The 24,117-nt window shown below is 42.7% G+C and overlaps 1 protein-coding gene and 1 pseudogene across 1 annotated transcript in view; one reads left to right on the top strand and one right to left on the bottom strand.

Moving 5' to 3' along the window:
- The window catches only part of CHPT1 (choline phosphotransferase 1), a 33,367-nt gene extending 17,647 nt beyond the window's left edge, over positions 1-15,720 (bottom strand). The window contains exons 1-3 of the mRNA XM_074221070.1: positions 15,691-15,720; positions 14,434-14,835; positions 13,828-14,106 (exon numbers count right to left, since the gene is read on the bottom strand). Of these exons, the coding sequence (XP_074077171.1) occupies positions 13,828-14,106; positions 14,434-14,835; positions 15,691-15,720 (711 nt within the window). The remainder of the gene's footprint in view (positions 1-13,827; positions 14,107-14,433; positions 14,836-15,690) is intronic.
- LOC141515270 (transmembrane protein 14A pseudogene) lies at positions 14,890-23,309 on the top strand (annotated as a pseudogene).
- The last annotated feature ends 808 nt before the right edge of the window (positions 23,310-24,117 follow it).

Genomic DNA, 24,117 nt, shown 5'->3' with positions numbered 1-24,117 from the left:
TTTGATTTGATTCTTCTTTTACAACATCATCAATGTAGATCTATGTTTTTAGCATGGTTATACATGTAGAACCTATATTAGATTGCTGTCAGGGGGTGGGGGGAGGGAGAAAAGGAGTGGGGAAAGTATGAAGCTCAAAACTTGGCCAAAAAATGACCTGAAAATTATTGTTGCATGTAGTTGGAAATGGCTTCAGCAAGGGTTGGTTTGGATCTAGACAGAAAAACCTCCTCATTAGAAGGCTGGGCATTTGATCAGATTTCTTAGCCAGGCTCATTCCATGGTCAGAAAATAAAAAGACAGGCTGATCACAGAGAGCAAGAGGAAGAACCGATGGTCAGCCCTGGAGCTTCATGGGTATCCAGGAACCAATAAGATTACAAGAGGAGAAAGTTTCTTCCCACCCCCGGGCAAATGGAGCTCCTCTGGGGACAGATGGTTTGGAGGACACCTGGACAAGAGGTACCAGATGGGCAGCAGGGAAGGGAACACCACAAGTGGGGCCAGACCTACTCAGTGATGTCAATGACCCATCAGAACAGTACAGGACAAGAGAACTCACAGTTACCCATTAATTTAATCTGCTGAGATCCTTTAGATCCCTATTTTATCATTAATTGTTTTAGTGATCTTAGATAAATTGGATAAAAATTAACAACATTCACAAGCCCATTTGCCTTAGGGTTAGGCACAGAGCTGGACAGTGGGGTAGCCCATCAAAAATTCTGACTTTCAAGATTCATTCATGGTAATAGATCTATGGTTTCTATCACCCTTCTAAATATATGTATATGGATATAATTTTGTAGCTACAAATTCTGTGGACTCTAAGTGAATTGATATTGTTTGCAAAAAATATATACATTCATATTTAGGTGCATGGAGGCACACAAAGCCATATGAGTGAATTGGGCCTTTTACCCTTTCCTGGGATCTTTGTATTTTGGAATTTCTTTCTTCTTTTGTGATTCTGGATTATCATTGCAATGTAGAATTCTGAGGGGAAAAGCCATGCTTTGGATTTCTCATTAGAGGAAATAACACAAGGGGAAGATTGATGACTAGCTAACATTCTCTAAGTACTGTGTTCAGTTTTCCTTGCCTATAAACAACTTAAAATTTCCTCTTTTCCTAATAATCCTTTTACAGATAAATTCTATCTGGGTCCAAAAGACCCATAGTACATGGACACATGAAGAAGATGCTGCACTCCTTCCTGATGACCTCATCTTAAATGAATGAGGACATCCTGACATTTCATACTCTTACTGCCCAAAGTCTAATGGAAGAGCCCATACCTAGACTCTCTTTCTTCACTCCCTGCTTCCTAAAGGGACATCATCTCCCACAGAGAGAGAGGGTTTCTGATTCCATTAAAGGGGAGTTGGGAAGCCATGTGGAGGGAACAGCCTGAAGGCTGGTCGGGAGAATGCCTCTTCATTTTAACAATCACAGAATTTTATGTAACTTCTGTACATGACTCAGACTCACCCAAGTCACTGTTGCTCCCACAGAGCATACAAACCATACCCACATGATTACTTTTCAAAGAATTAAAATGCAATTTTACACAAACCATCCAAGACAAAATTCATCCATCCATGGCCTCTGGCACAAATGTCATTAAAAACTGTCCATCACAGAGATAACAAACTCCTAAGAGATATTAGGAGAATCAGGGATCTTTCTGAAGGGTCTTGGGCTATTTCATGAACTAATCCATCTGCAGTCAGATGAAGCAAAACTATCAGAAAGTTCCAACAACATCAAAACATCAAGACATCAAAAAAAAATCAAAATAATGGGAAAAAAAAGACAATGTGAAATATCTTATTTAACAAACAACTGAGCTGGAAAATAGATTGAAGAGAGATAATGTAAGAATTCTTGGACTACCTGAAAGTCAAGATTCAAAAAAGAGCCTCGACATCATCTTTCAAGACATTTAAGGAAAACTGTCTTAATATTCCAGAGCCAGAAGGTAAAATTGAAATGGAAAGAATATGGGGCAGCTAGGTGGTGCAGTGGATAGAGCACTGGCCCTGGAGTCTGGAGTACTTAAGTTCAAATCCGGCCTCAGACACTTAATAATGAACTAGCTGTGTGGCCTTGGGCAAGCTACTTAACCCCATTTGCCTTGCAAAAACCTAAAAAAAAAAATCCCCTGGAAATTAAAAGTCATTAGAGAAGATTTTGAAACAAAAACTAGGAAAATTCCTTATTTAATGAATACACTTGAGAAAAGCTGTGTGTTTGGTGTAAGGGGTTTTGAATCCACATCATACATCTTTTATTTTGGGAAATTTTTAAAGAATTCTAGAACATTTGGAAGAAAATGGAATCAAGTCTTTATCTCAATTGAGGAATGAGGAAGGAAATTTTTTTCCTTGATTCAGCAAATAGAAGGACTTACTGGACTGGAGTTAAATATGCTTGATTATGTTGAAATAAAAAGTCACAGTGATTTGCCACTATCTTTTTCTTCACCCGTTTTTCACATAAGTTAGCACCAAAAATGGATGAGCATCCATAAAAATCTTAAAAAGTAGTTTTCTTTTTAACATGGGATCAAATACTGAGCCCAGAGTCTGAAGACCTGAGTTCAAATCCAGCCTCATACCATTATGTAGCTGCTTGATGCAGTTGTACAACAAACTCTCTGCTAACCTTCCCCCATCCTCCATTCCACCCCGCCTTCTCCAGCAGTTTGCACCTTTGATCATCCCAACTCTCACACTAATCTACGGTCTCTCCCTACTGCAGCTTCCTTCTCACCATCATGTATAATTATGCCAAACAAACATAGGCCCATATTAATCTTGTTATGAAAGAGGAATCAAATCCCAATGAAAGGAAAAAATATGAGAGGGAAAGGTGACATAATACATAAGACAACTTTTAAAAAATTGGAAACAGTAAACTTTGGTCTGCATTCAACCACCCCAGTTCCCTCTCTGGATATGGATGGTATTTTCCATCACAAGTCCCTTAAAATTGACTTTGAACATTGTGTTGCTGAAATGACAAGTCTGTCAGAGTTGATTGTCACCCATGTTGCTGTTAATTGTTGTTTATGTGTGTAATCTTCTGGTTCTGCTCACTTTTTCTCAGCATCAATTCATGTAAGACTTTCCAGGCTTTTCTGAAACCCCATCCCTCATGATTTTTCTTTCCCCAAGGCAATGGGGTTAAGTGGCTTACCCAAGGCCACACAGCTATTATTAAGTGTCCGAGGCTGCATTTTTGAACTCAGGTCCTCCTGACTCCAGGGCGGGTGTTCTATCCACTGCGCCACCTAGCCTCCCCCCCCTCATGATTTCTCATAGAGCACTAGAGTTCCATCACATTCACATGCCATAACTTGTTCAGCCATTCCCCTCAATTTCCAATTCTTTGCCACCATGGAAAGAACTGTTATGAATATTTTCTACATGTGGATTTTTTTTACCCTTTTTTTGTGATCTCTTTGAAGTACAGACCTAGTAGTGGCATTGCTACTGGATCAAAGGCTATTTGTACATTTTTATTGCCCTTTGGACATAATTCGAAACTGCTCCCCAGAAAGGTTGGATCAGTTCACAACTCCATCAACATGCATTGGTGTCTCAGTTTTCTCACATCCCCTCCAACATTGATCATTTTCTTCTCTAGCCATATTGGCCAATCTGATAGGTATAAGGTAGGACCTCAAAGTTGTTTTAATTCGTACTTCCCTAATCAATAATGATTTAGGGCAGTTTTTATACATCTATAGTTAGCTTTAATTTCTTCATCTGAGAATTAGTCCCCCTGTCTTCTGAACTCTTTGCGGTCTCTCTTCCAACCTCATCATTTAATGAAAACTGCCCTTTCCAACTCCCAGGGAATCTCTTAACTGCTAGATCTAATAAGTCTTTTCTCCATACCTCATCAGCCCTGGATATTATGGATCATCCTGTTCTCCTTGTTTTTTGGGGGTTTTTAGGTTTTTTCAAGGCAAACGGGGTTAAGTGGCTTGCCCCAGGCCACACAGCTAGGTAATTATTAAGTGTCTGAGACCAGATTTGAACCCAGGTACTCCTGACTTCAGGGTCGGTGCTCTATCCACTGTGCCACCTAGCTGCCCCTGATCCTGTTCTCCTTGAAACTTACTTCTCTCTGGTTATTAATGACAAAAAAATTAATATTTTCTCCTGTCTCCTACTACTCATCAGATTCCCTTGCTAGATCCTCTCTCATAGGTCAGGCAGACGAGGTATAGGAGCCTCCCCCCCAAGGCTCTCTCCTGGTCTCACTTCTCTCATTCTATTCTTTGTTTGGTGATATCATAAGCTCCTATGGTTTAAATGCAAAATAATTCCCACATCTACTTATCTAGCTCTAATGTTTCTTGACCCTTGTTTTTGAGACTATTAAGCCTGTCTGATCAGGTGATTATTATAAGTGATCCCCTGAATTGTTAACCAACTTTAGGAGATGGAACTGAGATGTCCAGAAAACTGACAGCACAGTAACATCCAGATGCCTTCCAGGTATGTTTTTGAGGTCTTTCATTCCAAGATGCTATTTCTGGGGGTCTTTGATGTTATTCCTAGGAATGACTCTGGGCTCAGGCTCCCCCTGCTGAGAGCTCCCCTGAGGAAGTCCTGGACTGTCACTCTGAATCTGCTGGGGGGACTTCCCCAAAGTTCCAGGATAGGCCTATGCCATGCCATATGTCAACAGTCAAATCCTAGGGAGGGATGGAAGGAGATGATAGGTGGCTGCCCCACAATTCTCTAATCAATCCATCAACCAGCATATGTTAACCAAGATAGGACAGGACCAGCCCCATGGCATTCATACACAGATAATAAAGTTTGGAGGTCTGTCTCATCAAACAGCAAAAACTGGGCAGTGACTACATGCTCCCATATTGGGTGCCCATATGTATACATACATTTGGGGGTGATGATGGAGAGACAGAAGCAATGCAGCACAAGACACTGTTCTGATGACCGATGAGCAGAGGAAATGGGGTAAGCTAAGAAATGAGGTGCCTGTGGGTCTTGCTCAAAACCTTATCTATGCCCACAAAATAGAAAGACCTCACCTATCATGGATCACAAAGCTAAATTAACACCTGAGAAAGAAACCTTAAGGTTAATTCATACCATTTGTAAAGCCTATAAAGGCAGGAAAGATCTTAAGAAAACTGGGCAATAAATATATTGCTTTTGAACATGAGAGGGATTTTCCTCATCCTTCCATTTTAAATCAGTGAGAACAAGAGTGGAGAGTCTCTCTACTCCTTTATTAAGGGAGGGTGAACCCAGGAACAGCAATCAGATCTGTAAGAAAACCACATGCTAAATAAAACTGGGATATCCCTCTCATACATTTATCTTTCTCTTTTTCATGTGATCTTCTTAAAGAACAAGTCTTCTATTGAAAAGAAATCAACCATGTCATGGAACACTACTGTTCTATTAGAAACCAGGAGGGATGGGAATTCAGGGAAGCCTGGAGGGATTTGCATGAACTGATGCTGAGTGAGATGAGCAGAACCAGAAAAACACTGTACACCCTAGCAGCAACATGGGGGTGATGATCAACCTTGATGGACTTACTCATTCCTTCAGTGCAATAATCAGGGACAATTTGTGGCTGTCTACGATGGAGAATACTGTCTGTATCCAGAGAAAGAATTGTGCAGTTTGAACAAAGACCAAGGAATATTAACTTTAATTTAGAAAAAAACTGCTATCTTATTGTCTGATCTTTCTTATCTCTCATACTTTATGTTTCTTCCTTAAGGATGTGATTTCTCTCTCATCGCATTTAATCTGGATCAATGTATACCATGGAAACAATGAAAAGACTGGCAAATTGCCTTCTGCTGGGCGGGGGGAGTAAGATTAGGGGAAAAATTGTATAACTCAAAATAAATAAAATCTTTATAATTCAGAAAAAAAGAAAAAAAAGAAATCAACCTACTTAAACGCATGCACACCTCTCCTGATATCTGTCTTTCCTTTAATAGCACGGGGCAATAGAAGGAGAGAAGGTGGATCTTGGGGTGATGACGGGCCAGGAGCCTCAGGCAACTAATCCCCTCAGATTGGACACTGTCTGTATCAACAGAGTTTCCTTATGTTGGGAGCCAGGGTCTCTAAGCTGTTTGACACAGCCTCAGCAAGAAGACTCAAGGCAGTCACACTGTCTGATGGAACAACATTCCCTTGTTCAATATATATAGGGATTCCATGCATACCAATATTTATAGGTCTATTATTGATTGCAATATTTACTCACACTAATAGTGTAATGACTATAAAGGAAGGATTTCAGAAAAATTCCTTGAATAAAGCAGATTGTAAACTCTGTCCAAATTTAACAGGACTGCCTCTCCTGAGGCATACAAAAGGCTTCAACATTATGAAATCTCTGGAAAACCCAACACTGGGAATTCCAAGGAGATGTCAAAATATATACAGGGAAAACAGATATAAGATGGGTCAGATAGAATTCCAGGGAAATTAATAGTTTTGCCCTCCCCCTTACCATATACAGGAATATATGAAAAAGATGGTGAGAAATAGTTAGTACAGGTGACTGAGATGTGAACTCCAGCAGCCTTAGTTTCATGGGAAAGAATAAAAAAGTCACAGAAACTGGCTTCTACCAACTAGGCCAGAAAGAAATATTGGTTATTGTAAGAGTTAACGGATGGGTGGACAAGCATAAAGACCCTCACTATAGATTGTTAAGGAAGTGCATCTAAAAAACATTACCTACACAAAAAAATATAAAAAACTTTCCATTAAAAGAATCGCTTAATTAATAACTTTAAATGAATTAACAATTATACAATGTAGTAATAAATAAAGTAACAGACAGGTTGAGGTCATTGTGGTCCGAGTGGGGATGGGAAATCAATTAACTATATGATTATTACTTAAACTTGTAATCACATGATTAAAACTTGTAACCATATGAACTGTATGATTGATGATGAAAATTGTACACTCTTGTAACCAAGGAAATGATCTCAGCTTGCTTGTTTGCTTGAAACATACATGATTTTGAGACTATAAAAATAAATCCAAGCAGCTGACAGTCAACCTGCTCCTGCCTTTACCCCTGTGTTGACTCAACTCATTTCGCCAACTCTATCCCTCCTGTCAGGTTCCAAGGACCCTTCAGAGGCTGGACCCCCACATCCTTACCCATGAGTTCCCTTACACAAGGAAAATTCATAGCTCCACCAATCCTATGAAGTGTGGAGACTCAATAAATGTTTTGAAATAAAAAAATTCCACTCAAACTCACTAAGTTGACCCTGCAACAAGCACGTTTATTCTGGAATGCTTAGACTATTTATTTTTGTACTTTTAAAGTAATTCTTTGTTCTTAGAAGTCTTCAGAAATGAATCAACTAGCATAATCCAATGAATGAATATACAAAAAGATTGATGGCAGATGGTTAATTATAGACCAAGTGATAAGAATAAGGAACTCAAACATCCAGACAAGACAGGTGTTTCATTAACATACGGAGCATCATAAACCTATTAACCAGGGCGGTTAGGTGGCGCAGTGGATAAAGTACTGGCTCTGGAGTCAGGAGAACCTAAGTTCAAATCCAGCCTCAGACATTTAATAATCATCTAGCTGTGTGACTTAGGAAAGTCACAACCCCATTGCCTTAAATAAATAAAAAAATTTTTTTAACCCATTAACCAGCAAATAGAGGGGCAAGCAGCTCAGTTCTAATCATTGATCTATTCATTCAAAAAAAAAAACCCAAACATACCAACCAAAAAAACCAATTATGAAGTACCCACTAAATATCAAATATCAAGTTCTCTGCTACACTGCAGAGAAAAAATAAAAATGAAAGCACCCTTGCCCTCTCAAGAAGCTTAAATTCTATGGCAGGCAATAAATACTTCAAGGTAGAAAAGGCAAGTGGTTTTCCTTTAACCTCCCCCCCCAAATATGAGAGAAAACTCACAAAGTCTGAACATTAAAGGACTCCCAAGCTCATTCCAGAAAATGGAACTATTTATAATGGATAAATAGTTTGAATGAGTCATAGTTATACCTAACTGCAAGCACTTGCCTAAAATAAAGATTGAATACGACTACATCTCAAAATAAGAGGTGGTCAAGTGTTTCAAAAAGAAAATCAGATCAACCCCAAATCCCTGCTCTTCCAACCTGACAGATTCAATGAACTGTGCAGAGTGCTGCCTTGGTAGAATTTGCAAATATTACTCTTCACTCCACGGTCTAAAAGAAGCCACAGTCTGTCACTGACATGATGCTTGGCCCAGGGTCCAACTTCCTTTCCCATCGATAAGGAGAATTGAGCAGCCCCTATCCCTGGATAAAATCCAGGCCGCCACCTCACAAAGCTCAGCTCCTTCCCGGCTTTCTGTAATTGTTGACTCAGGCAGCTTCGCCACCCTGGATGGATGTACTAGAGCTAGTCTTGGCTGAGAAAACCATCTCACCCACCCAAAGGAGATCAAGAACTATGATTCTGACGAAGCTCAGTGCATAGCCTTGCTCCCATGGAAGCTTGTCTTTAGATCAGTCCCTGAGCACAATCTGGCTCTGGGTTTGAATTCCACATGGAGTGGTCCTCCCTGGCAACCTCAAACAAACTTCTTCACCTCTGGGCATTAGCACCTCTGTCCGTTGGACAAGACAGCCTGGGAGGCCCCTTTCAGCTCTTCATTCTAGCATGCCCCTCAAGAAGTAGCAGCTCACTTTGAGAAAAATCTGAGTGTTTGAAGGAGTCAATCCTTTTGATGATTCTGTGAGGGCCCAGGATTAGGAGACAAGGGGGTGGCAGGGTTCCATTTTCTGAGCTCTTCCTCTCTCCATCTTCTGACCCCTTTCCGAGAGCCACCCGACAGCTACCTAATCAAGAATGAGAAAGCTAGAACCATTCTAGTGCTGCACTCCACAAATAGTTAACAATGGCTGCCCATCACAAGGATGACCCCCCAGAGGAGCAGCCCTCCTTAGAAGGGTCAACTTTCCAAGGACCCTTCCCAGGGCTTCCAAAGATGTGCCTCCTCCTCAGCCTCAAGGGCAAAACAAGTGTTTTTATTGTTAATATGTTCACCATTGGGGTGGCTAGGTGGTGCAGTGGATAGAGCACTGGCCCTGGAGTCAGGAGTACCTGAGTTCAAATCTGACCTCATACTCTTAATAAGAACCTTGCTGTGTGGCCTTGGGCAAGTCACTTAACTCCATTTACCTTGCAAAAAAACCCTAAAAAAATATGTTCACCATCATCTGAGGTCCATGTGACCTTATGAAAGTTATCACCCCAGCTGGTCTCCAGCCAGCCCAGTAAGTTATGACCCCTGTCTGGCCCTGTCCATGACATCCTTTATTCGCTACACAAATTTTCTGAGCAGAGGGGTTGTAGATTTGGGGGCTAGTCTCTCTGACTGTGTCCCATGGCTAATCAAAGTCACTTCAAGTGACTCCTACATGGAATGAGAGACCTTCTCCCTCTCATGAATCCATTCAGTCTACAATTGGGGGCCAATCCATATGTCAAACACTCTGCCAAACCCCTGGGATAGAGAGAAAAATGAAATTGTCCTTGTGCTCAGGAAGCTGCCATTCAGCTGATGAGAGACAAACCTGCTAATTAGTAGTATGAGCAGGGGCTAAACTTTGGGGTTACAAAGAAAATACCCCTGACTTCAAGATGCTTCCATTTTGCTAGGAAAATGGCAAGTTCAGAGAGGAGGAGGTCATTTCTAGGTTCAGGAGGTGCTGCAGGAGGACTGCAGGAGGGGCTATACTGTGGGGCAGGAGCCCATATAGCCATAGAGCAGGTCCCTGTCATCTGGGGGGACCTCAGAGTAAGTCAAAGATAAGCAGCATTTATTAAGCATCTACTGTATGCTAAGCACTGGGGACACAGAGAAGGCACAACCGGGCCCTACCCTACTCCCTACTCAGGGAGTTTACAGCCAAAAAGGGAAGAGGACAGGCAAATGACTGGATAAAGTGGAGACCTCCTCAGAAGGCAGCAACAGGATTAGGCAGCTGGGGCCAGAACCAAGGGGGTTTTAAAGGCCAAGCAGAAGAGTATGTGGGGCCCCTGGAGCTTCTGAGCTGAGGAGGAACACATTAAATATGGCCTTGTCTCCAGGAAAAGGAGAAATCTTCATTAGGATCTTATGGGAGCAGATGTGGCCCTCATGATTGAGTCTGATCATCCATGATTTAAATGGCATAATCTACAACTTACAAAGGTGACTACCCTGGCAAAGTTTAACTCCCAAAGATTAAAAACACCAAGTGAGTTCAATATATTGTGCATTTTGTTTGTCAAACAACTTCTCTCCTCTCCCTTATTCCCTACTACAATACTCTAAAAAGTTGATTTTTACTCATTTCATGTTTGTCCCTACCAGGCCAAAACTTCACTAATTGAACCCATCAAAAACATCCAAATTGTGAAAGTACTATGAAAGCACTATTTCACAGGATAATCTGAAAAGTCTTTTCAAATAATAAATAAAGATTATTTTGAATTTCTAATCAGCAATAGTAAAGTCAGTGGACCTTTAAAAGACAATAACAGAATGAAATTCTCTACAACTGAGTTCATTCTTTCTCTGATAAGCCTAAAGGAATGCCCAAAGTAAAGGCCAATAGTTATTTCTAATACATATAATGAAGCATGGTCAGGGCAAACAGAGAGGAGGAAATCTAGGGAGAAGGGCATCCTCTGGCACCCCCCCCCTTTTTTAAAAGCACAAGATAAGTAGGTGTGTCCATATGTGTGTATGGATGCGTATGTGTACAAGGTGTTTCAGGGAAGCTATATTTAAAAAGAAATCTTTGATAAGGGGTACCAGGAAATACACGATTTTCCAGAACTATAAGCAACAAATAGGGTTCTGAAAGTGGTCAAAGGGCATTGTTCAAGTCTTGGGCAATAAAGTCAAGACAGTCCTGAATGAGGATGCAAAGTCAATATTCAAAGGTGGCAGAAAGGAGAGAGAAGGTCTCTGCCTCTTCCCAGGCCAAGGTGACTTTGGTCCAGATGTTTCTCCCATCTATAAAATGAGGGCAGGAGGGAGGGTTACATGAACTCTAAGGTCCCTTTCTAGCTTTCAAGTCTATATTAAAAGTGGGTCAAGCACCAACAATCCAGAATCCTACAGGAGGGGAGATGAAGAGGTTCTCAAGCCAACTAATTGAGTGACCAAGGGTTTTCTAGGGACCTCAGTTCCCTAATCTGTAAAAAAGAGGACTAGACTGAACCATCTAGCTCTTTTAATAAAGAAAACTCACTAAAGAGTCAACTAAAAAGCTACTTGAAATAATTAACTTGAATGAAACTGCTGGATATAACTCACATAAATCATCGGCATTTCTATTTATTACCAACAAAGCTCAGCAAGAAGAAATAAAAAGAAATAACTAGAAAATATAAAATTTGGGAGGCCTACTTGCCAAGACAAAGCTAGAAACTCCATGAACACAATTATAAAACACTTTTCACATGAATAAAGTCAGATCTAAACAAATGGAAAAATATCAATTGTTCATGGGTAGGCCAGGCTAATAGAATAAAGGTGACAATTTCACATAATTAACTTACCTATTCAAATATCATACCAAACTACCAAAAATTATTTTATGAAGGTAGAATAATATCAAAATTCATCTAGAAAAACAAAAGGTCAAGAATATCAAAGGAATTAATGGGGGTAAAAGTGGCAAAGGAAGGTGGCTTAGCCTTATCGGGTCTAACTAGATTATAAAGTAGCAATTATCAAAACTATTTGGTACTGAAATAAGAAACAAGGGTGGTGGATCAGTGAATAGGTTAGATACACAAGACAGGTATTAAAGAACTATAATAGTCCACTGCTTGATAAACCCAATGACTTCACCTTCCAGGAAAATAAATCACTATTTGGCAAAAACTGTTGGGAAAACTGGAAAAGTGGGCACAGACCACCATCTCACACCCTGCCTATAACAGGATACAGTCAAATGAGTAAATGATTTAGACATAAAGGGTAATACCATAAGCTAATTAGGAGAGCAAGGAATAATTTACTTGCCAGATCTACAGAAAGAAGAATTTATGACCAAACAAAAGATAGAGAACCCTATAAAAGAAAAATGGTAATTTTGATTACATCAAGTTAAGAAGTTTGCACAAACAATACCAGTGCAATCATGATCGGAAGGAAAGCAGAAAGAAGGGAAGCAAACTTTAAAGCAAATGTTTCTAATAAAGTTCTCATTTCTCAAATATACAGATGACTGAGTCAAATTTATAAGAAGTCATTCCCCAATTGATAAATGGCCAAAGGATATGAACAGCAGTTTTCAGATGAAGAAATTAAAGCTATCTGTAGTCATATGAAAAAATACTCTAAAAATCACTTTGGGGGCAGCTAGGTGACATAGTGGATAAAACACCGGCCTTGGAGTCAGGAGTACCTGGGTTCAAATCTGGTCTCAGATACTTAATAATGACCTAGCTGTGTGGCCTTGGGCAAGCCACTTAACCCCATTTGCCTTGCAAAAACCTAAAATAAATAAATAAAATATCACTTTGGATCAGAGAAATGCAAATTAAAGCAAGTCTGAGGTACTACCTGATACTTATCAGATTAGTTAATAATATGACAGAAATATGAAAAAATTGGCTAATATTATAGAAAAGGGAAATGACAAATGTTGGAGAAGATGTGGGAAAATTGGGATACTAATGCATTGCTGGTGGGGTTGTGAACTGATCCAACTATTTGGGAGAATAATTTGGAATTACACCCAAAGGGCAATGAAACTGCCTACCTACCTTTTGATACAGCAACATCACTACTGGGTCTGTATCCCAAAGAGGTCATAAAAAGGGAAAAAGACCCCCACACGTACAAAACTATTTATAGTAGCACTTTTTGTGGTGGCTAAGAATTGGAAAAATACCACTTCTAGGAGATGGGTATAAAGAAATCATAAAAAAGGCGAAAGGACCCACATGTACAGAAATAAAGCAGCTCTTTTGGTGGTGGCCAAGAATTGGAAAGTGAGGGGCTGCCCATCAGCTGGGGAGGGGTCGAACAAGTTGGGTATATGACTGTGATGGAGCAGGATGAGCAGGAAAGCCTTGTGTGAACGGATGCGGAGGGAAGGGAGCCGAACCAGAGAACATTGTAACACATTGTAACACGTTGTAACACGTTGTAACACTGAAATACCCGCTAAGGCATTGTGACACGGGGATACATTGTAACACATGGTAACCCCGAGAGACACTGGAACACATCAGAGCATGGGGATACGTTGTAACGCATTGTGACACCTGAATACATTGTAACAACACGTTGTAACACGATAATAGCCACGTGGTCCGATGGTCCCTATGGGGGCGATCAAAGCTAATTCTAAACGACTCAGGACGGGAACTCCGGGCCCATGGGGCAGCCTGAGCGCGGATCCGCGCAGGCTCTGCCGCTTCACTGCGGGTTTGCGGCTTTCTCCTTGGTCCCGTTTCTGTCTCTCACAACACGACTGATGTGACATGTGCTTAGCATGTTCGCCCGAACGCGGAAGCCCACCTTTCCGTGCCACTGTCACCGTTAGGAAAAATGAATGAATGCGGACTGGAAGAAAACAGGCCCCAGAGTCCCGTAACTTGGGCAAGGGAAAGAGAAGGGCTGAACTGTGGCGGAGCCCTGCCCTCCCTTCCCATCCGCGGCTGGCACTGGCCTCGGCTTCCCCGTTGGTCCCCGAGGGGCCCAGCCCCAGGCTCCCGCTCTGGCGCCCAGGCAGCCCACCTGCGGGCCCGGGGGAGCCGCCTCTGACCTGCTCGGTGGCCGTGGGGCAGTAGCAGACGAGCAGCAGCGTGCTCAGCAGGTTGACCAGCAGCCCGGCCACGGTGATGGCGTTGGGGGCCACCCAGAGCGGCACCAGCGTGACGAGCCAGCGCCAGAAGGGCTGCAGCAGCGGCTCCAGCAGCGACGTGCCGGCCGCCGAGTAGCGGTGCTCCTCCAGCCGCCGCAGCTGCGCCGGGCTCAGCGGGGCCGCCGGGGCCCAGGCCGCCCGCAGGCCCGCCGGCCCGCCCGCCCGCGACGCCCCCGAGGCCTCCGTGGCCGCCCGCCCGCCCGGCCAGCTCGGCCCCCGCGGCGCCAGGGCCCGCGCGGGGCCCGGGGGGTGGGGCCGGGGGCGGGGCCGGGCGGGGCCGTTCGGGGCCCGGCCCCGCCCCCGGCGCCCGCCGGCCCAGGAGCTCGGCTGCCCAGTGGCGTGGGGCCAGGCTGCGCGTTCCGCCGAGGAGGAGGAGAGGGAGGCGGGTGCGGAGAGGGCCCTGCCCCCGCCGAGTCCCAGCAGCCGCCCCTGAGCTCACCCCTAGTGGTCTCCCCCTGCAGTCTCCCCTGCGGTCGCCTCTAGGGTCGCCCCTGCAGCCACTCCTACGGTCGCCCCCCGTGGGCCCCCCTGCAGTCTCCCCTGCGGACACCTCTCTGGTCCTCCCGGCAGTCGCCCCCCGTGGGCCCCCCTGCAGTCTCCCCTGCGGACACCTCTCTGGTCCCCCCGGCAGTCGCCCCCCGTGGGTCCCCCTGCAGTCTCCCCTGCGGACACCTCTCTGGTCCCCCCTGCAGTCTCCCCTGCGGACACCTTTCTGGTTCCCCCTGCAGTCGCCCCTGCAGCCTCCCTGGCAGTCGCCCCCCGTGGGATCCCTGCAGCCTCCCCTGCGGACACCTCTACAGTCACCCCCACAGTCAGCTTTGCAGGCTTAACTCTGTTGGGACTAGAGAAGACCTCTCGGACCTGGCAGCTCAGTGAGCTCCAGGAGCCTCCAAGTGGGTCCTCCGTCTCCTAGAGTGGGGGCAGCCCTTTGCCCCTTTCAACAACAGACCTGCCCCGCCCCCCCGGGGGGGGGGGCTTCAAGTTCTTCCTCACACAGAGCTGCTGTCTGCCCTCCCTACAGGTGGCTCTGAAGCCCTGGCACAGAGCCTTCTCATTTCCATCAGCCAGCTGGCATCTTACTGTGGGTACTTAATGTTTATTGGTGAATTGATTGGCTTGCTGTGTAAGGAGCTAAGGCCTGGCCCATGTAGGACCTGGAAAGGAAGCTTAGAGACCACCCGGAGAGAAGCACACACACAAGCCCAGACAGCTGAGTGATTTGTCCAGTGCAGAACCTTTTTTTTATTTTTGCAAGGCAATGGGGTGAAAAGTGACTTGCCCAAAGTCACACAGCTAGGTCATTCTTAAGTGTCTGAGGTTGGATTTGAACTCAGGTCCTCAAGGCCACCTAGCTGCCCCACCAATGCAGGATCTTAATTTCAAGGCTGTTGTCTTTCATTTAAGCACAAAACACATGGGCTTCAGCCTTGTGATAAGACCTCAGACCCCACTCAGAGGACACAGAAAAGCTGAACTCTTAGCATTAAAGACAAAGGGGAGCCACATTTTCGCCCTTAAGATAGGCCTCCATAGGGAAACTCGGGCTCCGAGTCTTACTCTGAGAACAGATCTATGGTCTGGATATATGAGGTATATGGAGTCACAGAAGCTGGGTTAGGCAGCGTCCTGGACAGGAGGACACTGGCTGGACTGGAAACCTGAAGGCCTGGGCCTCCTCCTTCAAGAAACAAGTCAAGTTCTGAGGGTCTCTATTTGCAAGGTCTCTCGATTTTGAAGGTCTCTCTCTTCCTATCAGTCTCTGACCCCTTGATCTCCACACAGCATGAGCACCATAGCCCACCTAACCTCCAGAGACCCCACACCTCACAATGGAACTGCTAAGCCAGGAGAATTCCATCACAAACCTCCTCGGCTGCAACACCTCAAATGAGGAGGCCTGACTGTTCCTGCTCTGGCTCTGTCCCCCATGGGGATGGGTCAGTACTCAGTGTTCCAGGTTAGAGAGCAAGCTCTGGAACTGCAAGGGAAGCAGTTCTCTACTGGGCACTCTCCATGCCCCAGAGACCACCTCAGCCCCAGCCACTGTCCGAGGAGGGCCTCACCGCACCTTAGGGAAGAGGGAGGCTCCTCAAGGCCCAGGCTTTCTCCTGGAAAGTTGCTTACAGGTGCTGCTCCTGGCAAGATGATGGGACTCTGAGGACTGGAAGCCAGCTCTGAGGTTCACGGCTCACGGTTCCTGTGTGACTTTTCACCCACTTTCTAGCTGTTCCTTTCGGCAAGTTTCCATGAAATGTTCCATTTTTCTTAAAGATCTGAATCAGGCACAACAGAAACAAGTAAGGAAGTCACCAAAGACCTAACCCTCCTTGGGAACTGAACAAAACTGGGGATTTCAGTCTAGAATCTGTTGAAGACATATTTCTTAAAATTAAGTTGTATTTTCTTTTCAGATCTGAATTATATCCCTCCTCCCCTTCCTCTAGCCAGTGAGAAGGCAAAAAACCCCAACTAAACCCCTTCACAAAAATGTGTACATAAAAATTCCTACATTAGTGATCAAAAAAATGGAAGGAAGGAAGGAAAGAAGGAAGAAAGGAAGGAGGGAGGGAGGGAAGAAGGAAGAAAAGGGGAGGGAGGAAAAGAAGCAAAGAGAGGAAAGTAAAAGAGAGGGTAAGAAAAGAAAAAAATAAAAGGGAGAAAAGGAGGAAAGAGATGAAGAGGAAAAAGAGGGGGTGAAGGAAGGAGAAAGCAAGGAAGGGAGAAGGAAACTAAAATCTGCTTCAGTCTGTACCCTGGGTGTGTCAGTTCTTTATCTGGGGGTGGATATCAGGTTTTGTCACTAGGCTTTTGGAACTGATTGGTCATTGTGTTCCTTTCAGAGAAGATTATCTTTATAACATTGTTTAAATTGTTCTGGTTTTTTGCACTTCACTTGCTATCAGTTCACACACATCTTCCCAGAACTCTCAGAATCCTTTTCATCATTTCTTACAACCCGATGGAATTGCATCACATTTCTCTCCCATTGCCCCCTCAGTTTCTAGTCCTTTGCTACCACAAAAGAGCCACCATCAATATTTTTGTATATAATTGTCATTCTTTTACTATCTTTGATCTTTTGGAGAACACAGACTTAGAACTTACTAGAACTATGCACAGTTCATAGTTCCAAATTTCTCTACAGTTTGAATTGGACCAATTCACAACTTTCTCTACCAATGGTGTATTAAAGTACCTGTTTTCCCATTGTCTCTTCAGCATTTTAGTGAATAGTTTACAATCAATCACAGTGTTAATTATTCCTAAAAAATAGGCTTATAATGTGTCTGGTAAAAACCTGTGTCCCAAACAGCTTGCAAAAAGAGTTATACTATCGTAGATCTAGATTACAGAGGGCATCTTATTCAGCCTTTCTCATTTTATAGTTGGGAAAACTGAGGCTTAGGAGGTCCAGTGACTTACCTAAAGTCAACCAATAAGAAAATAGGTTGCATTGTTTAACACCATATGCTTAGGATAATAGAATCATGGAAGGAACCTCACAGGCCATCTAGTGCGGTTCTGTCAGATGAGGAAACCTCCCAGGGAGGTTAAGGAACTTGTCCAAGGCCATACAGATCATTATCAGAGACTTGAACATCATTTCTCCATCGGTGGTATATTTTTTTCATGATTTCATCATAAAAGTTCCTAGGATGAGGCAAACTTTTGTGATCTAGGGACCCTTCCTCAAATCAAGTATTTTATGGGATTGAGGACCCTCAAGTAGATCATGATTTTTTTTTCTCTTCCAAAGGGAAGGAACCTGGGGAGGGGAAGTGACCATATAAATTAGAACCTAATCTCTGAGCCAAGGGAATGGTAAATTTACTTTCTAATCTCCATTTGAGGAAGTAATTCAACTGTTTTTAAGAAAATGGATTGTCAGAGAATCAACTCTTATCAGTCCAATAGCTTGTGTCAAGATCTCTTCAACTTGTTCCCTCTTTATCTTCCCAAAATGATGATGGGGTTGGATTCATTGCCTCTAAGGTCCCTTCCATCTCTAAATCTATGAGCTTGTGACCCTACCTACTGACTGTGTAACCCTGAGCAAGTCACTCAATTACTCCTCCGTCTAGGTACTTCCCTGAGACTATAAACTGCTGACCTATTGTTAGAGCTTCCTCAGTGGGGAAGCTCCCTGAACACTACCCCCCCCCCCCCAGATTATTAGGTTTAACAAGGTTAGTAACAAAAGTGCTCTATTCCCTTTCTGATCTTTTTTTTCCCTGTGGATTTTTTTTTGCAAGGCAATGGGGTTAAGTGACTTGCCCAAGGTCACACAGCTAGGCAATTCTTAAGTGTCTGAGGTTGGATTTGAACCCATGTCCTCCTGACTCCAGGGCTGAGGCTCCATCCACTGTACCACCTACCTGCCCCACTGTGAATTTTTTTTTAAAAATTAAATGTCTTTTTTCATCATGCTCAGTCAACAACCATCACAAATGTGTCAATGCTAAAAAAAAGCATGAAAGAGATTTTAATAAGAATCAATAGACTTCTATTATGGATAGTCTTGACTCCTCTCTAATTAGATGCCAAATCTTATTCTTTCTACATTCATGACTTCTGATCTCTCCTCTCGGCCCTCTATAATTCAGACCTTTTAGCATCTCTTATTTGTATCATTTCACTTGGTCTTAACTAATCCTTCTGTTTTATGTTCTCTCCCTACCTCAATCCCTCCTTCCCACGGCTGTCAAAGTAACCTTTCTATGTGAATCTGAACTGTTCAACCACATCGAATGGTTTTCTATTAGTTCTCAGTTAAGTGACTGTCTTCACTGCTCTGGTCAGCTTTTACAGTCCCACACAAGCTGGCTCCACAGCTTCACTGGAGGTACTCCCCCTCCTGCCCTCTGCAATCTGGACAAACTGGACTTCTGACTCATGTGCCAATTGCATCTGAGTGAGGCAGAGTTGCACAAGGTCATTGTCCTCCCTCCTCCAATGCCATAGGAGTCTAAGTGGTAAAACAAAAGTCAAGATGACTTGTCTAGCCATGGTGATGAAAAGCAGGCTCCTGGCATTAGCCTAGAAGAAATACTATGCAACAGAGTTAAGGGGCTTGAGGTGTCCTCATCTCCCTTCTCTATGCCTTTGCACTGGCCGTGCACTCTCCTTGCTTCCACATCACAGTACTACTTTTCCTTCAAGCAACAGATTCAACACTCCCCCACCCCCACATGACTTTCCTGATTCCTCTAGTTTCTAGTGCCCTCCCTCCCAAATGATCTTGTATTTAATTATATTGTATATATATATATTTCAATCACTCTGAATACATTAAAGCTGCATGTATTTCTATGTATTCAATATATAAATATCAATATCTGTAGTCTTCACCTTCTGAGTGTGTTTCTTGTGAGTTGGGATCACTTGATTCTTTGTGCTTGCAGCCCTTCAAGAGACTTGAGGTCACTTTTGGTCATGGCTTTGATTAGAATTCTAGGGTCTCTCAAAGTTGGTTTCCCTCATATTATTTTTGCATTTATGGTTTGAATTTTTCTCTTGTTTTGGCACATTTCTCTGTCAAATCATGTCTTCTCATGTTTCTTTGAATCCGTCAAATTTGCCATTTCTTTTTTTGGGGGGGGCAAGGCAATGGGGTTATATGACTTGGCCAAAGTCACACAGCTAGGTAATTATTTTCTAAGGTCAAATTTAAACTCAGGTCCTCCTGACTCCTGGGCCAGTGCTCTAACCATTGCTCCACCTAGCTGCCCCAAATTTGTCATTTCTTTTTGTAAATATGGAACTTTTCTATTGTAGACTTTTTTTAGGTTTTTTTTTAGATTTTTGCAAGGCAAATGGGGTTAAGTGGCTTGACTAAGGCCACACAGCTAGGTAATTAAGTGTCTGAGACTGGATTTGAACCCAGGTACTCCTGACTCCAAGGCCGGTGCTTTATCCACTATGCCACCTAGCCGCCCCTATTGTGGACTTCTTTGATATATATATATATATATATATATATATATATATAGTCCTTCTCTCTTTGGGATAACACATGCATCTTCTATGTGAAAAGGGGTTTTTTGAAGCTCCTTTAAAAATGTCATTCACTATTCTTTACCCTCCTTTCCAAGCACCAAAGTGAAAGCCCTCCCATATATGTATGTGTGTGGCATGTGTGTGTGTGTGTGTGTGTGTGCATGATGAAGCTAAACAAATGAACACATTGGCAATGTTAGAGAATGTCTCTGATTCCAAGAGAGTGTAGTCTCTCTCTACCAAGAGGTGGGAGGGATGTTTCATCAGACTTGTCAAAACAAATCAGTGCTTTGGTCAGAGTTCTGAAGTTTTCCAAAGCTGTTTCTCCTTCATAGAAGTTGTTCTGATTCTATTCATTTTACTGTGTGCTAATATACCATACCAGATTTCTCTGAATCTGTCCTATCCATCAGTTCTTATGGAAAAATAGTGTCCTATTACCTTCAATTACATCCATATTCTATAATCTTTCTAGCCATGCCTCAACTGATGAACCAGATCTTCACATTCCCACTGTATTTTCCTGCAGTCATCTCAATCTGTTGTTCCTGATCCCCTTTAAGCTAGAAATTATCTTTTCTTCTGAAAAGTATTTTATTTATCCTTCCTTTCCTTCCTTCCTCCCTCCCTTCCTCCTTCCTTCCTTTCCTTTCTTCCTTCCTTCCTCCCTCTCTTCCTTCCTCCTTTCCTCCTTCCTTCCTTCCTTCCTTCCTTCCTTCCTTCCTTCCTTCCTTCCTTCCTTCCTTCCTTCCTTCCTTCCTCCCTCCCTCCCTCCCTCCCTTCTTTGGTCTTTCCTTTCTGAATGGTTGCAGTTGGTGTACATAAGAGTTCTGGTTTTGCTGACCTTACTTTGCATCACTTCCTTCAAGTATTTGTTTTGTCTGTGTGTGTGTGTGTGTGTGTGTGTGTGTGCGTGTGTGTTTATATGGTTTCTATTTTTTATGGTAAATAAATATTCTATTAACCTATGGTCATTTATTGAGCCATTCTCCAATTGTTGAATTATCGGTATCATCCAATTTTCTACCTATTACACAGAACAGCTATTAATATTTTTGTACATGTTTTTCCTTTTTTGGGGGGGGGGATGTATTTTTATTTTTATGACAATTTTCAGACAGATTTCCAAGGAAGGGTTGTTTGACATAGTAGATTTTTATTCACATGGATTAGAATATGATATAAAAATTTAATTACCCTTAATTGATCCTTAAGTTGCTTTGATGAATTGATTAGAAATAAAAACAGTTCATTAAATTATATTATTCAAAAGTTGGAAGATTTAGAGCTGTAATGGACATTTGAGGTCATTGTCTCTAACCCCCTCATTTTACAGATGTGGAAACAGGACACAGAAAAGCTAAATGAGAGGTCCAGGGTTACAGAATCAGTAGGTGACAATGAGTATCTACTACATTCAGGGCACTGCCAAACCCCAAGCAGAGTAATTCTATTTGGGTGGAAAAATGAAATCTCCTTTTCTACCCCTGGAGGGATCCAATTCCAGTTAAATACCAAGAAGGCACAGCTCAGAAGGGAGATATTCCATTTAGGAAGAGGGAGGATGGAAAGAGGAATCAGCTAGAAGCTCCAGATATTCCCAGAGGTCAATACACTCCTTAAGGCCTGACCTGATGTCCATGCTCCCTCCACAGTGGTTGCAAGAGATTTTTCACTGATTCTTCAATGGGCTCCACATTTCTCAAATCAGTCTTAAGGATAGTTCCTGAATGCAATTTCAGTCTCAAAGACAAGGGTGTAATAGCTGGACCGATGCCCAACACAGACCACCCTTACCAACACTGGCCCAGTATGGACGTCTTCCCTGGGATGCTGCCACTACTTCTGGGATATAAGTGTTCAACCCTTTGAATGTATATGACATCTCAAGGCAATATCCTATTTTCATGTATTTCTCAATTTCATCCTTTCCTCTTCCCTTACCAGAGTTCCAGGTTTCCACTAGGAGTATAGGAATATAACTTTCTGGGAGCGAACCAAGACCTTGTCTTTATAACAAAGGTGAGTCAATCAGAAGTTTGCACTACGGTTCAGGAAATTTAAGGGGCACCAATGTCACTTTTTATATTTCTTTACCAGATAGAAAGAAATATCTTGTCCTAGGAGAATTACCAGATACTTCCAGTTGTTATTCCTCATGCTCCAGACCACATGCACCTCTGCCCTAACTGGCCTGCCCTGCCCTGGCCTGCCCTGCCCTGGCCTGCCCTGCCCTGGCCTGCCCTGCCCTGCACTCTCCCCCAGTGGCTTCTTCCCCAGCACTGCTGGTCCAAGGTTTCTTTCCCACCTCCTCCCCTGAATATGCTTTGTGTTTGTTGTGCTCCCTCTATGTTTGAACTAATAGGGACATATTATATATTTTTTCTATTCCCCTCAGCTTTGTTCACCACTGAAGACAAATAGGCATACAAGTGAGTGTCTATTAATTGAACGGTGAGAAGAAGGATCCAGAAGGAACAAGAATTTACTAACATCTACCTTGAGCAGGTCACTGTTCTAATGACAACTTATTTGTCTTTGGATATGACTTAAGCCTTTGAAATTTTTTTATTTTTATTTTTTATTTTTTATTTTTTAGGTTTTGCAAAGCAATGAGGTTAAGAGGGCGCTGGAGGCGGGGCGGCTGCTGAGTGCGAGATGTGTAAACATGGCTATTGACTGGATTGGTTTTGGATATGCTAGCATAGTAGCATTTGGAGGCATTTTGGGATATCATCGCAAAGGAAGCATTGTATCTTTGGTTGCTGGTCTTTCCTTTGGCTTGTTGTCGGGTTATGGAGCTTATCGCGTCTCCCGTGACTCCTGGGATATCAAAATATCACTATTGACTACCTTTTTTCTGACCCTTATTATGGGAATGAGGTTCAAGAGATCCAAGAAACTAATGACAACAGGAATTATAGCTGGCCTAAGCCTCTTAATGATCTTGAGACTTGTCTTGATGGTCCCATGAGAAGCTTCAGCTATCAAGGACGTATTTTCATCCTTCTGCTACAACAGACTAAATATATTCTTTATACTTGAAAGATAAGTTTCAACAAGAAATGTCAAGCATCTGTAAGGAAAAAAATAACTAACAAATGGACACTTCTTCTATTAATATTAGTTTGCAAGCTTCTTTTTTTAAAACAAAAATTTTTTTCAATTATTTCCTAATTGACAATCAGCATTTCCTAAAGGGTACTTGATAAATCATGTCTCATTAACCCCCATTTTCCTTCTTTTTTATCATTATAGAAGGTACAAAGCCATTGTCCACTGTTATAAATTTTAAAAGTCTTTCATATTTGTTACTGAAAACTCCCAACACTGATGTCACCAATCAAAAGTTTACATGAAAATAAAACTTTGTCAGATAATTAAAAAAACCAAAGCAATGAGGTTAAGTGACTTGCCCAAGGTCACACAGCTAGGTAATTGTTAAGTGTCTGAGATCGGATTTGAACTCAGGTCTTCCTGACTCCAGGGCCAGTGCTCTATCCACTTAAAAACAGGCTGACTTTTTCCAGATCTGTGGGCTGGTGGGACCAGTGGGAGGGCTAGAAGCATCTATATTTGCAGAAAGGGAAAAGGGTCAAGTTATTTAGAATAAAGATATAATTACTGAACATATATCATGGCTTCTTTAAAGCCCAAGGCTGGCTCCTCTACACGTGGGTCACATTGCATCTCTAACTGGTCCTATGACAGATCCATGGGGACCAGCTGTGCCACATCTGGTGGGAGCCAGTGCGACACACCGAGAATCTTTGATTTCCATGTCTAATCCACCAGGTACTATTGCCTGGACAGTACATTTAGGAGCTCCACAGAAGCCTCTGCTGTCATGAACATTTGCTAAGCCACTTCTGAGCTCTTCTATTTGCCAGGTCTACCTCTCTCTCAACACATTGGTGCTGAATTTGGAATCAGGAAGACCTGAGTTCAAATCCTGATACTGACCCTTACTAAATCACTTAACCCTTCTTTGCCTGAGTTTCCTCATCTGTAAAATGGAGAATATAAATATCACCTACCTTACTTTGTGGTTGTTGGGATCAAAAGAAATAACATTTGAGAATCACTTTGTAAACCTTAGAGCTCTATATAAATGCAGCTATAGTATTATATTATACCTAATCAAAATGAGCTCTGAGCCCAGCACTGGTAAACTCCATTTCTTTTACATTGTCT

This window comes from Macrotis lagotis, chromosome 2, assembly GCF_037893015.1.
Source record: "Macrotis lagotis isolate mMagLag1 chromosome 2, bilby.v1.9.chrom.fasta, whole genome shotgun sequence".
Classification (NCBI taxonomy): domain Eukaryota; kingdom Metazoa; phylum Chordata; class Mammalia; order Peramelemorphia; family Peramelidae; genus Macrotis; species Macrotis lagotis.
The sequence above is the reverse complement of the archived record's forward strand: the minus strand, read 5'-3'. Positions and strand labels throughout refer to the sequence as shown.